The sequence below is a fragment of the Ylistrum balloti genome, unplaced genomic scaffold (genome assembly GCF_031769215.1).
Source record: "Ylistrum balloti isolate Yb309-2 unplaced genomic scaffold, AGI_CSIRO_Ybal_v1 Utg370374, whole genome shotgun sequence".
NCBI lineage: Eukaryota > Metazoa > Mollusca > Bivalvia > Pectinida > Pectinidae > Ylistrum > Ylistrum balloti.
Window position 1 is genome coordinate 327,946 of NW_026782262.1, and position 15,253 is coordinate 343,198.

General features: G+C 34.2%; 2 protein-coding genes across 3 annotated transcripts; both read left to right on the plus strand.

Annotated features, from left to right (window-relative positions):
- Window positions 1-107: 107 nt before the first annotated feature.
- Window positions 108-3,451, plus strand: LOC132554055 (transmembrane protein 230-like). 2 transcript variants are annotated; one of them, XM_060218352.1, is made up of 4 exons: window positions 108-166; window positions 1,664-1,906; window positions 2,456-2,578; window positions 2,995-3,451. In XM_060218352.1, exons 2-4 carry the CDS (start codon window positions 1,817-1,819, stop codon window positions 3,130-3,132), a joined length of 351 nt encoding a protein of 116 aa, XP_060074335.1. In that variant the 5' UTR covers window positions 108-166; window positions 1,664-1,816; the 3' UTR covers window positions 3,133-3,451. The 2 variants fall into 2 exon arrangements, with proteins under 2 accessions (XP_060074335.1, XP_060074334.1); XM_060218351.1 differs by having other exon boundaries at window positions 161-247.
- Window positions 3,452-7,507: 4,056 nt separating this feature from the next.
- LOC132554053 (C-type lectin domain family 4 member E-like) lies at window positions 7,508-11,998 on the plus strand. Its single transcript, XM_060218349.1, has 4 exons — window positions 7,508-7,568; window positions 8,600-8,824; window positions 9,544-9,720; window positions 11,841-11,998. Exons 1-4 carry the CDS (start codon window positions 7,508-7,510, stop codon window positions 11,996-11,998), a joined length of 621 nt encoding a protein of 206 aa, XP_060074332.1.
- Window positions 11,999-15,253: the final 3,255 nt, after the last annotated feature.

The following is a 15,253-nucleotide window of genomic DNA, read 5'->3' on the forward strand; positions in this document are numbered from 1 at the left end:
AATTTGATTACAGAATTACGAGCATTCTTGTGCAGAATTAGGATATTATCGCCTACTTTTCTTATGCCCTTGACATTGCTTTGACGACCACACAATTTCAGGGGAGATGACTCTAAACAATCATACGTATGCAACTTCCGGAATCAATATTTACACGTTCCTTGAGGTATTGCAAAATTTTTGTTGATCTTAAGTTTCCCCTTGAGTTAGATATGCAGACGGCACGACACATACACGTTATAATACGGTAAAGTATTTGAATGAGAGAAAACTATACCAATATTATTTAGTCTACCCCTTTTCGAAATACTTACTTAGCGTGGTTTTCTGGTATATGACTTAGTGGTCATGTACTGACTACTGACAAGTACTGTGTACAAGACTCGTTGTCAAATGTTAATCCCCATAATTGTTGTGATCCTGTTACTTCAAATTTAGGCTTTAAAGTCATATGGTATGCTCTGGTTTCCCCAATTGTCTTTCTTCTTTGCAAGGAATTTTCATTTAGCGGTGTCATTCATGGGCAAGACGCTTTGTATCTCCAATTGCTTTATTGGATGCCATACAACTGGCTTCCGCATCTTGTTCATGAATGTAGTCCGAACGGTGCTGACCATGGCTATATATCGCTTAAAATGTATGAAATGTATGTTTGATATTATTTAAGATCATAAATAATGATGGTAAAAACATCTATTACTTCATATAAATTGAAACCTTACATGGGTCCGTTGCATGGACAGGTAAATCAGGACCCGAATGTATTAGTTTGGCTGGTCAGCACGAAGCTTGATGATATTTGTTATACAATCAGGCAAAACATAACTAACCGTAAGTTGTTGTGAAACCTGTAGCTGTTCATCATACAAAATGATGACGCTGTCCTATTGTGAGTGGCTTGGATCAGCTGCCTTTCCTTACCCATTATTGAGAATTATCATATCCATAGCAACCACATGATCACCCTGTGATGTATATGAGAATTAATATGTGTATGAAAAGTTGAGTTGGAATGAAAGTGTATATACAGAAGTTGAGAGTACAGGTAACCTTACCAGCCTCAGCTAGTGGGAATTTCCCTTTAGTTGAGCAGTAGAGTGTTTGGCTAGAGACAGAAGGGTCACTAGTTCGAGCCTCAGTGGTAGCTGGGTGTTTTTCATTACTCCTTCTTATTACATGAGTAGGGTGTCTAAGATATAGATCCTTTTTTTCACAGATTACCAAGGTAATCATTTGTTACACATAGCATCTATCTTTTCTCAATATACATTGTAATTTGTAGGTTTTATATTTATGATACCGTAGAAAAAGGAAATACTGTAAGTGAATATTTTATTTTTGAAGGGAAACAAATTACATGCAAGATTTTCTAGCTGCTGTGTATACATTTAAGGCAAATTGTTTTTTGAATGAATTGTTTTGTTATGAAAAATATCTTATTGAAAGTAAATACATGGTATATACCTCAGCAATGTTACAAATGTAGTGTGTTAGTTTTAATTCATTGTTAAATTTTGTAATAGTCCGGTAATATACAATTCATTACCCTGCATTAACGGAAAATTCCAGTAGGTCCTGTCGGTGGAAGCAACATAAGGTGACATAAGGTAAGGTAATTTTTAAAAAATAAAATAATTCAAGTATTTCTTTTGTTCATCTATAGCAATGACATAATCCAATGAGGAGGACTTGAGAGTTGTTCAGTTACTATGCCAAGTGAAATTTGAAGTATGTGTAAATTATGAACATGCACCCAATGCTTTTGACCAGAGCTTAAGACTTATTCACCTTCCCAAGTGACTAAATATCATTGTGAATGATGCCTAAAAGAAATGCAGTTGACGGCGAAGGTGCCAAGTACCACAAACTGACCAGGTCAGGGGATGATGGTTATATAGATCTACAAGTAAGTATACATGAACTTGTATAATTCTACAAACAACAAATGATCTAAAATTTAAAAGTTTACAACTTCATAACCTCTGTAGTTGCTGTAGGATGTTTTGTGCGTATGGCACCATTAGGTATATAAAAATCATGTCTATATATAAATTTAAAAAAAGATAAACAACAATTGAGCAGGTGTCAAAAAGTCAAACTTTAATGAATGGCTAACTGCTATTGAACCTTCATTTGAAACATATTTTGATGTTCTATTGTATTTTTTTGTGTCAGTATCAATGTAAAAGCATCAATTGGATGTCAGAATGATTTGGACTCTCCTCAAAAATGATAAACGATTGTAATTACATGTATATCATACAGTTAGAGAGAGTTGTACTCTTCCAGAGATCCAAAGTTGTAACTCTAGTGCTGAAAATGTTTTAAAAACTTGAACATTCATGCTATAGTTATCTCCCCATTTACATTAGTTGTGCTTTCTGCTTATTACCAAATTCTCACCAACTTAAATAATGTTATTTCTTTTGACTATGAATCATTTTCATATTTGTAGTTTGAGAAACCACCTCCAAAGGTGCCATACAAAGCCATTTTTTTGGCTGTTGTACTTTTCTCAGTAGGAAGTCTCCTGATAATTATTGGTGCCTTGTTGCTAAGTGGATACATTGATGCTCAGGTACAGTAGAAAAAAGCGCTTGTCATAAATTTCTATGCTTCTGCCATAGCTCACGTAATGGTATATTTCCTGTGCATTATTTTAAGGCAGAGTACAGATCCATTTATATAAACTATGTAAAGAATTTGGTTCACATACTGAATTACACATTTACATTATTCCCTTTTCAAACCATATCATGTCAATAGGTTATAATCATATTCTTCCCTGAAATTTTTTAAACTTACACTTTTCATAGAAAAAGGCAAGTTTTTTTTGTTTTGTTTTTTTTTTGTTTGTTTGTTTTTTTTTTTTTAGGGTTGTGTGTGTTTATTTTTTGTGTAAATAATTGTATATTTTAATTTTTGTAGCATGAGAATAAGTTTCTATCTTCTTGTTTCCAGTCTGTTTATTATGTTTAAAATTTTTTTAAACAGTACCAGGATAGGACTTGGCCTGTACTCCTCATTGGTGCACTGATGTTCATCCCAGGAGCCTACCACGTCCGTATTGCTTATTACGCCTACAAAGGCTACACAGGATATTCATATGATGATATACCCGAGTTTGATTGATAAATCAAGCAACAGAAGAACTTGGCAGAATAATAAGGACAATTTGTTTCATAAAGATATTTTTTGAAAATTTTGAAACTTTTTCTTGAATGCTTTAATATCTTGATATAATTACAGAAACTATTTGTTGTTATTCCTTGAAATTAGCCTAGATATTCTGAATATTGTATTTCCCCTAATGTACTTAATCTAAATCTCGCATATGCGATTTAGAAATATTGTTAAATCACTTATTTTTCATTGGGGATAGTGTTATTATACTTAAAATCTTGCAACATGTTGTAATCGCAGTGAATAAATTTTGTGTAATAACACCAAACAGCTTTGTTATAATTGGTTTGTTGCAATGAAACATATTCAGGAAGTGTTCTGTTTTCCATTGTCAGATATTGAGAGCTATGTGATCCTGAATAAATGAAGGAATCAGTATTTGAAATTGTTCCATATCTATGTTATCAAACTCAGGTACATGTACAGTTACGATGGATAATTCCAATCTGAAAGTTAGGATCAGTAATGCATTGTGTTAATTATTTGCTATTTGGCCATTGTGACAAAAATTGACGGAAGACAGTTTTTGACTTGTGCCTTGTCAGGGCGTTGAATTCATGATCATATTCTGTTATGAAATTGATGTTATTTTTATTTGAATATTTTGTAACACTGTTAATGGTCATCTAGGCAGTATCATGGTTTGTGGTACCATGATTATCATCCAATAAGCTATTGTTATGGTTTATCATTTACAAAAATGAAACCTCAGACTCCAGGCTTTATACATATCCTGGAAAACTCATTGAATTTCACCTAAAGGTCCATGAATTGTATTGAAAAACATATTCTGGTATAGTCCTGCAGTTGTTAAGTTGGGACATATTACTGTACCAGATACGGTTGATGGATAAAATGGTAGGCTAATGTATTTGACACTGCATAGGATATGCCTTGAACGACTTGGCTACAGCGTTCATAATTGTTTACGTTCATGTGAAGGAACGTGATTGTAACTAAGCTTATCCCATATGTAAACAATACTGAGGAAAATTTGGAGGATTTTTTGCCAGCTGTAGTTTTCGCTATGAACAATTCTGTGACTTCTACATCAGGATATTTTTATCCCCCGCGAAACACGTTTTTGGGGGAGGGGGGATTATTAAATTGGGCTCTGTCCGTCCGTCCGTCCATCCGTCTGTCCGTCCAAGTGCTTTTCCGGGCTGTAACTTTAGAACCATTCAACTCAACTTCACAAAACTTTCTGTATATATTAAGTCATTGCCCTAGTTGTGCCTTTTGCTATTGTCGACATTTCACTTTTTATATTTTTTTCTGTTTCCATGGAAACATAGTCAAATAACACAAAAAGAGGCTTTTCCAGGCTATATCTTCCAAACTTTTCCACTCAACTTCACAAAACGTTCTGCACATATTAACTTAGTGCCATAGTTGAACCTTTTGCTATTAACAACATTTCATTTTTTTAATATATTTTTTCAATTTTTGCAAAAATATATTTAAAAACCTCAAAAGAAGGCTTTTTCTGAGCTACAACTTCAAGGCATTGGCCCCTCAGAGTGTGATCATTATCATTATTATTATGTTTCACATCTCTTACATAGTAAATCTTTTATTGCCTGAAGATAGCTGTTATGCCTGAAAATGTTACTGAAACACATTTGTTGTGTTGATTCTAAATTTTCAATTATATCTCTCTATATATATCTATAATGTTGAAGTTGAGGAGATGTGAGTTTATTATTTTCTACTAGTGCTTTCCCTGTAATAGACCATCACGTGCAAAGTACTGATACATAAGTGTGTGAAGTCTCAAATTATTACAGTGCCATATATAGCATATTTGGCTTCCATACCAACACCTGTGCGCGGGGGATAAGCCACGCTTTACGGCATCTTGTCCTTGTAAAATTCTGTTCAGATTCTGACTATCGTTTCCAATATGTTCAGTAAATCCAATACAAGGCAATGGTTCTGCTGATCTTGACACTTACATGGTATGAAGAACAGATGAGTGGTGATAAGAGAATATCTCCCTGAACATGTTGACCAGTCTGTCTTATGTCTATCAATACCATGTATCCACAGGAAAGGGTCAGAAACTTCAGGGTCTTTACAAAGGAGTGTGTGTGGTAATGAATATAATATCGTCTCACTTGGTGACACTCGTACAACTACTTCTACCTTGATCTATACATACATTTGTATGTAGACCGGCTAAAGCGTGATTCCTCAACCGGACGACCACGTTCATGTTACTAAGACTGTTCAAGTACATGCTGGAGTACAAACTGTACCCATAGATATCAATAAAGAATTCAAACTCATAGGCTCTGACATTCCCCAGAAAGACACTGACAGTGTATCGAATATCGTGTCAGAGCAGTCTCTACAAACGGTAAAGTGAAATTATCTACATCGGACCCCGACCAACAATCACAAGCTGTTCACAATAATACGGGACGTCCAAAACGAAACATTCAGAAGCCTAAAAGATATTGCACTTCCACAGACAGTTCGCCTGACCTCTCCTGTAATTCAAGGAAGGAGTACAAAATCAGAGAAAGATGGAGTTAGGAACAGAGTTCTTAATTGACTTGGATGGGGAACCTTCACAAAACGCTCAGTGGATACCATATTGCAAGGAGAACCATGGTGATGAAACCACCATTAATCATATGAGTTCCTATGAACTTTGTATATTAATTATTTCATGTTTAATATACTTTCAAGCGACTTTGAAGATATAATCAGACATATTCATCTTAAACGAATTTGTATCCCCACTAACTAAAACATTTGAAGTAAATATACAAATTGACATTTCTGTTAAGTACTGAATGTTAAATTGAAATGTCATTGTCAAATGCTTCCCAATGTAATATGCATTATTTTCATTACAAGGTGACAGTTCATATTTGTATTATTTTTTCTAAATTCTTTAAATATTGCAACTGTTGATCTCCATGATTGATTTATTAATTGTTTTATGATCATTGATGCGTTTTGAACTACTATTGAAAGTTATCAGCAATTGAAATGTAATTACAGTTTCCTTATAATGCATGAAATAATTGAAGAGGCCATTATAGTAATCTATGACATATGGCTGTATCATAACAATAAGATGTTTGATGCCATACAAAGATGCTTCAGTGTCTTAGTTTGATGTATTATTTCATGACTGATCATGAATTGCTATTGTTTAGTACTTTACTATGTTTGTTTGGAAACGTTTTTGTTGGTTACAGGTCATACACACCAGAACAGATATTTCACTTACTGTGACTATATGCTACTGCCTAAAATGTGTTTCTTGCTGGAGTACAGTATTCATTTGTGACTATTAGAATGAATGGTATAATTTTGGTCTGATGAAACAAATGTGTGTGAGATGTTGGAAGTATGTATTTTCCAAATTGTTTTTTTTGCTTCATTTATCATCATATTTCCTAGAGGTCAACTTTTCTATATGTTATCTCTGTACTTGCCTGCTTCATGAAGGTTTTAATAATTAGCTGTCCCGCTGTATCATTATTAGTATGAACCTAATGGTATACTTATGGATTATTTAACGTTGTTCCATACTTAATGCCATTATTTGTATATATTGTTTATACATCTCTTATCGTTCAATATTCTGTGCTGAAATGTTAATGTACCTTTCATCATGATGGGCGTGTCCTTATCATACCTTATCGCTGATTGCATTCTTTTAAGGTCAACTTTAGGCAATGTTGCAGTTTGAATTTGCGTAGTTGTATAAGTTTAATCAAGTTAAGGAGGTTTCACACATTAGTATCTCCTTTGGATAATAACTCTTGTAAATTATTTCTTTTACTCATAATATTTCTGAATTCCTTTGTTGAATAGATTGTAATATAATTTTATTGTTTATTTCAACACTTATATTATACCTGTGGTTGAAATTTACTGTAATTTTAAAGGGCGGTGGTGGGTTGGAGTGCGCGGATAACGTGTATCATGAGTGGTGATAACTCTTTTTGTCTAATTAGTTTATACAGAAGGCCATACTTTGTTAACTCCCCTGTTATCCAACTCTAAGACAGGGAAAATAAAGAAAAGAATAAATGGAAAACCTAACAACATGGTTGTGATTCTTGTTGCTCTGAGCTTATGTCCTAAGAACAACCTATGTTGGCGACATTTTTGTTGAAACATACGGGGAAAATCGGTACCAAAGAGTCGGAATAAAACACCTTATCAATTATGCACATACACTGAAAAGTCATTAATATTGGAGCGTCATTTGGGAGTGTTTTATACTCCTGTACTTGTAAAAAGTGTTATCGTATGTAACCAAGGACACATAGACTTAGACTGCAGTGATCTGGATGTTACGATGACTTTTGGAAAAATAAGTTTACCATTTGTAACTCTCGTTATCATCGATCTCCGATATGGTAAGTTGTTTCAATTGTATCCCTTTTGATAAAAAAGAGAGAAAATAAATTAAATCGTCATAATTTTTACGAGTACAACACTTGTATTATACATTTGACTGGTATAGACCGTAGCATTTGTATGATTTTGGTACCTTGTGTTACTGAAGTGCCTTAGAAAGACGAAATATCTAGCGAATTTTCTGTATCACTAGATTCATAAAGAAAGCTGTTTATCTGTACAGTCTTTTTTTTTATTCACCATTCACGGCATAGTGAGATGGCGGTAGATTAGGGATCTACATGAAACACGAGTACTCCATTGGATTCATAGATCTGTGTAATGGAAGCGATGAAATTCATGATCTTATTTTAAATCTATAATACAAGGTGCTATTTACTTGTGTGCCCTTTTGTACAATCATGGAGATTGCATATAGCAGACATTTCTGGTGGAATGTTTTAGTTCCTGAAGTTTAGCGTAACTTGCATGTCACGGTTTTAGTATCACGGCAACAATAAGTACACATGTACTTGATGTTCTTTAAAAAATATAGGATACATGAACATTTAGAAATTAATTTCACTTTGGCGCATGTTCTCCTCCCTTCCTTGATTTGACATTATTTGCGATCATTTTCCTCTCAGTCGCTTGTAAACATTTAGAGTTTAAACACTTAATCAACAACGAGTCCTAGACGGACGAAACTATTCATTACGTTTTGTGTACAAATTCATAGTTAGATACAGTAGAGCCAAACAAGGAATTAGACTGTATCATACAGCTGTTTCGTCCTTCTAGGTCTCGTCAGTGATGCTACATCACACAGCAGTTTCGTCCTTCTAGGACTCGTCAGTGATGTTCAGGGCCAAAATGCTGACACCCAAGGAGGCGATTGATGAAAACCAAAAGTAATCAAATGAAATATTAAAATCTAGATGGGAAGGTTCACTAACCCCATAATTAACTTTATAAAAGAACCAAGTACATGTGTTCGTGGCATGCACGTAACAGGTAACAGTAATTAAAAGTCGATCTGTTTGTATTTTAGTGATGGGAATATTTGTATCAAATCATTGGCTGGAGGATGTAACCGGCGTTGATAAGTTGTACAGCTCATCTATACTGACAACAACTGAGTTATCACTGGCAGTTTGCATTGCTTCCTGTTCAAATGTAACCAAGTTACTTACATATAATGACAGTTCAGGAGAATGCAGCTGCCTCAACTGCAAGACCATTGCATCAACAAAACCTGGAAATCGTCTATGGAATAGTAAGTTTTATGTAATTAATATATCTGGCCTGAGTGTGAGTTAGCAGAGGATGTGTATCGACCTTGTTTTTTGTACACGTTGACTTTGGAAAATAACTTTTGCTCTAGATTCCAAGTTTGTGTGTGTTATAACGTGATAGATTCGATGAACAGTATCGGATAGGCATCTTTTATAACTGCATTCTTTCTACGTAAGATGTCTCTGGTCTGAGTGTATTGTTTAGAAGATCTAGTATAATTCTGGTGTATGTATCCTGCGTTGGAAATCTTGTATAATAATGACCCGAGTCTTCTGGTTTGGAGATATTGTATAATTTTGGTCCGAGTGTGTTGTGCTGGAGATCTGGTACAACTCTGGTCTCAGTGGGTTGTAATGGAGATATTGTATAACTCTGTTTTTAAAGTGTAATGTGTTAAAGTTCTTTTATCACTCTTATCTGAAGTTTTTCGGTGGAAATCTGGTGTAACAAATGTCTAAATGGGAATTAATAGCTGTATGTACACCAAAGAACTAATAATGTTTTTTTTTGATGGTTTTAAGGCCAATTTGAATGACTTGATTTCCCCATAAATCAGGAAGCGAACTATTTAAATTTTACTAATTGTATATGCTAGTTTCTCGACTTTATTCCTTTCTTGATAAACACAAGAAATATAGGACGCAACCATGGTTATTAAAAACAGTTAGAAATGATACTGAAATTACTTTTTTGTTTAAGGAGAGCTTGGTGGTTTTGTCTATAATGCACAACTAGGATGGTATACCAGACTGTTCCTAACTATAAAGAAAACGCATTCTGAAGCAGAAGCGTTTTGCGGTTGTCTAGGAGGGAGACTGCTCGTTCTAGACTCAAGTGAGAAATTTGACTACATTGCAGGACTTATGGATTTACAAGGTAAGTTCCGGAATAAGAATGATGATATTGATAATAATAATAAAGAAAAAATCCGACTAGAGATTAGTTTGCCTTTTGTCTATATAATAAGCCAAGATGAAACCCAGTTTTCATCTTCTTTGAAATAATTTACTTTCGTGGAGTTTTTATTGCCGATGATTTCGTGGGTATTCTTAATCTCGAATTCAAGAGCTATCCAAGAATGGATATAACTAGTTTAAACAGATTTATTGGGCTATATTTATCTACCGAATCAAATGTCCACGAAAAAGCGATTTACTGGAAAACCACGAAAATTGAACCCCAGGAAAAGATAAAATTTTACAGTATTCAATGAGAAATATTACTATATAGAATCTATTAATCATTGACCAGTGAACCATATAATTTATCAATGTGATAGAAACGTAAATTATCATAGCAATAATGATATAATTTTTAAAGACAATTTTGCAAATGAAGTGAAAGTTTCATCTCTTGGATTTCAATAAAATCTTCTCCGCGTACAGTTCAGATTTACTGATAATTGTTTTTAACACCGAAGGATATCCATGCTGATATGGTAGCAACACTAGGGAATGATACCCCTTCGTATGCTAAGTGAACAAGTGTGTGGCGGAATTTAAGCGTGGCAGGCAGTGTCTTGGGTATGACTCCCTTTCCAGAAGGCCTGCCACTGTTGCAAAAACACCAAGAAAATACCAACATGGCATCATAATCATAATTCATAATAAAATTCCATAAAATTAGAGCAAAATATGAACGTAAGAAAGATTTATACGAAAACTCCTGAAAAAGTATTAGGAGAATTAAACCTGGTATTCCGGAAGAGTAAACATCTTCTGCTTCGTCGATGACACCCGCCATGTAAACACTGGTCAATCCAAGTAATGTCACGCTCTCAAATGAGAACAAGGTATACAACAACGGAACCAAAAGGCAAACTAATGAGTATCAAATACGTTCAGCTTTATGTCACACAAAGAAATAGAACATTCTCAATGAGATCACTACGACGAACATAAAACTTCCTCTTAATTTTCATCAACCTGCATCTTTTGAACCATTATGCTAGTTTGTCAGTCAGTTGACGCCTTCTTGCACGAAAATCGTGATGATAGGGATAAGCCCTTGAATAAAAACCATATGTTAGAAATTCAGGAATATTGCTATCCATTAATGGAAGATTCAAATTAGGGAAAACCAATCCATGTTGGTTTCGTTGTAGGAGAAGATCGTGATACGCAGCTGATGTACAAGAGTCTGTCGTATTTTTGGTTGCCAGTTATAGTTGATATACACGATGGACGAAGTCAATACATTTCTTGTTATTTACTGACAAGACGTCATGAATATATGTAGGTGAAACTAAAGGACTTTGCAATGTCTTTGTGACCAGATTTGATAAATTCAACCTCGTATGAAAAAAACAAAACAAAACAAAAACAAAAACAAAAAGGGGCGCAGTTGGTTCCCATAGGTATGCCAATAGTCTGTTGGAAGATCTAAACTTCATACTCTGCTCTAAGAGGTTGTCAACCAGAAACACGATCATTTCTATGATTTCGTCCTCTGAATATTTCTTCTTTTATTTGGACGAAATGTTTACGAAATACACTTAAGTATAGTTAATAACCATATATTTATACTACCAAAACTGGCTAGTAAAGTCCATGACATTATTTCATGGACTTTAAAATGAATTCACTGAAAGATCAATGATTCAATATTTGAAAAGTGAAATATTCACACACATCTTTGTAAGTCGTGTTCCACTTTTTAATTATCTGCTTTAATGTATTTACGTTTATTTTGGATATGTGTGTTAAATCTTGTATAGTAATATAAAAAGCTCAGCACATTTCTTATGTTACATTCCTTTTTCTTTGTTTCAGTCAGTTTGTTTCGAAGATAAAATTCAAAGATTCATTCAAAGTAAAACCAATGGCGATAATGATAGTGTCTTTTGCCTTGCGTGAAAAACTTAACAATCGTTTCTAATCTAACTTTTGACGGAACCGCAAAAAATTGATCCATAAAAAAAAAAAAGTACTGTAGTCCGAAGCAACCTTAAGTCATTGGAACACAATTTCACTAATGTTTCATTTTGCGTAACATAGGAATACCCATTCATGTTGGGGCAACGGACGAGGCTACCGAGGGGATATTCCTGTGGAGTACTGGCACCGCCATTACAGAAAACTGGAAGCGCGGTGAACCGAATGATGGTAAAGGAGCAGAAGACTGTGCTGTTTTAAAAAAACCGGAGTTATCGTGACATTCCATGCAACGAAAAACGGTATTTCGGATGTGAAATGAAGTAGAGGTTAGAAAAAGAGAGTACCACGAATGTGTACCTGTACACATGCCTAAAGAAGAACGATTTTATGGAGTTTTATACGAAATAAACATTTCATTGATATATTTCAAAGAACTACAATGTATTTAAAAAGGTTTAAGTCTTGTTACCTTTAAATACATTATTTGTTGTTAGGACTTTGGTAGCTTGTGTTAGCAAATATATATTATATAGGTGTTTCCTTATGTGTGAGTTCCTTTCAGTAAAATTTAAAATCATCACTGCATAGGAATATAGTATATATTATTATTAGTAGTAGTATGTAACACATCCACCTTGTCAAGTCATACCTACATTCGTAGGATAACAAGTTTTGATAGTAAGGAAACATTATCAAAAAATATATAGATACCTTAAATATCATTTTCAGGTAGCTGTACATGTTGCTAGTGGGTTTTTTTTTTAGTAAAGTTGCATCCTAATTAGGCCTTTAATTAAAACAAATACGCAAAAGAAACCTTAAAAAAAGAAAGAATGAAATAATTCTTTACAGTTACTTGTGAGAGAAAAAGGGTAACAGATCGAATACCGATAAGATGTTTTTCATTACGACATAATGTATGGAATAACCGAGTTTACATTTCAAGTGTCAAAAGAGAGTGCTATAATAAACAATTAGTAAGACGGATCGCCAGTATTTGGTTATAAAGCGCGCATATTTATTAGCTGATGAATTAATCTAGCAAGGTGCTAGTTCGTATCTCGACCTTACGACTGCGTCACCAAAGTTTGTTTAAAAGGAATATTGGACGAATAACTCAAATCAAGAAAAACGATATGGCGAACTGTAATGCCTTGATTTCACTATCATGTCATTTCTGAAAACACACCTAAGCATGCAACAGCAAACATATTATCACAGATAAACGATGAGAAAACTCATTGAAACTTGTGATAAATCAGATTCCTTTGTTACATGTTGAGTAATGGCCATTGCAGGTTTGAATCGAAAATAACAGTTCAATGCCGTTAGAAATCAAATCGATCAAATGATTTACATGGATACCCTAAAAGGACATCGAAAATAACACCAAGAAACCTAAACCCTGAAAACTAATCTGGACACTACTAATGAGCAACCTCACAGAATAGCATACCGAAGGCCCGTCGCAAAACCACCAGAGCAATGAGGATGAAGTGTCTCCTCCATTGACACCTTAAAATACTTATAAGATAAGATAGATTATTACAGGTGAAACGAGCACATTTATTGTAACAATGATGTTGAAATAAATAATTGTGAAAGATTAACAATGATACAATATTCTTTGATAAATTTAGCGTGTAATGAGCTAATTCAAAACATTTTCGTGCATTGTACAGTATAACTAATAGATTAAAAGACTCCATCCAGTTTCAACATAAGATGTTTCTAATACAAAATCCTAGATGTTATCTCTCAGTTATCTGTTCATGACTACAGTACTTCATGAATTTTTTATGACGAAACCCAGGACTAATGAAGTATAACCTCATCAATTATATACGTTTATATAGGTAGTTGAAAGGGTTCACGCTGGTGACATGCTATTTTTATTTTTATCTTCATGATGTTCTATATATTACCAAAAGCAAAGACACGCTGGCCTTGATACCACAGTAATATCGAGTTGAGATGGTTGGTCCGAAAGTTTTTTTTTTATCTTAGTGCTATTTTGTATATCACCACAAACACAGGCACATACAGTTACATACCACAGAAATATCGAGTTGAGATTGTTAAAAGAAATTTTCTGCTGACATTTTTTGTAATCATCGGTCACCGACTTGGTACTGATAGAGTCTATATCTGTGCGTGATTTGTTAAGTCTAGTGCTTGTGTTTCTGTAACAAGTAAAACCTTTCTAGTGCCGCTTTTTGCATTCGTAATAAAGTCATATTGGCATCGTTTCTTGTAGCGTATCAAAAGCAAATTTTAATTTCGTTGTATGTCATTCCATTAAATATATTATATATATGTGCTTGGTCAATAAGGATATTGTACGCGTGTGCGGGACGGGACGACGTGAGTATAATTGCATTTTATTGGAGTTGTTATAACATGTTTGTTATTTAGATGAATAAACAATAAAAGAAGAAAGTAGGATAAATGTATTTGTTCATTTACTGCCATTTCAAATATCAAATTAAACCACGCTGTTTGCGTGCTATCGTAACCCTACTTCGTTCAACCGTAAACGACGTTAGGGAAATGACATCGTCAACCTTATTTATTCACTTCGCTTGAGTCGAAATACGGATAAGTCGAAATATTTTACATGGTCCCTTGAGTTTCGAGATAACGAGTTTCGAATGTACTTTATTATACATTTGCATGGATTTCCTCTTTTGTATCATGGAAGAGATATAGAGGGTCAAACAGTCTCCCTGGCACAATGTTGGTGTATTGCTAAATCGTTATAGAAAGGTGTCATTGCATAGTCTTTCTATAGTTTATTTCCCAGAATAGTGAGATAGAGTATGTCGTAAGACCTCGGTTGAAATCATTTATATAAATAGCAATGGAATACATTTTGATTTAGTAGTCATGGTAACAGGATCCATATATACAATAACCCTTTTTTGTTACTCTCCTAAAACGCCTTTAAGATAAAGAGTTCCTTGTGATGATAATGATAGGGAATAATATACCTTGTAAAGATGCTTTTATTTTGCCCATATGATCATAATTCGTAAAATTGAATGTTCCTGTGCGACACCTTGTTTACAAGACGAAAAGTCTTGCTTGATCCATTGATGTACATCAAACGAATATCGTGGTCGCACAATTGTATATTGTAATGGCTTTGAAGTTGGGTGTCGCTCCTTTGTAATTTTCAAACGGGCAGTATCGGCCTTCGATTGGTCACGTTTCTTTCTCCTGGAACCAATAAAATTGTTTCAATTTTGCCATGATATGTTCAAAGAGTGCATACAGCGAAAGTGATTGTAACTCTGGAGTATCGAGGATGACTCTGAGGAGCAAATGCATCACTCTGGATAATTGATTTTGTTCTCCGATTCAGCTTAATTAGTTGAAAAGAGTTGAAGTGTGCAAAAGATTGATAACAATTGATCAGTGTTGCTCGAATACAGTTTGTCAAAGTCTTGTATTAGCCGTACGGAATGTAATGTGTTGGACATCTTGTATGACTCTAGTCAGAGTTTATTGTGTTGGAAATGGTATATAGCTCT

Bases quoted from the DNA above. Each gene is read 5' to 3' on its own strand.
- LOC132554055 (XM_060218352.1), top strand. From the start codon at position 1,817: ATGATGCCTAAAAGAAATGCAGTTGACGGCGAAGGTGCCAAGTACCAC. The intron at 1,907-2,455 runs GTAAGTATACAT...TCATATTTGTAG, and splicing joins ATGGTTATATAGATCTACAA to TTTGAGAAACCACCTCCAAA. The intron at 2,579-2,994 runs GTACAGTAGAAA...TTTTTTAAACAG, and splicing joins GTGGATACATTGATGCTCAG to TACCAGGATAGGACTTGGCC.
- LOC132554053 (XM_060218349.1), top strand. From the start codon at position 7,508: ATGACTTTTGGAAAAATAAGTTTACCATTTGTAACTCTCGTTATCATC. The intron at 7,569-8,599 runs GTAAGTTGTTTC...TTTGTATTTTAG, and splicing joins TATCATCGATCTCCGATATG to TGATGGGAATATTTGTATCA. The intron at 9,721-11,840 runs GTAAGTTCCGGA...TGCGTAACATAG, and splicing joins AGGACTTATGGATTTACAAG to GAATACCCATTCATGTTGGG.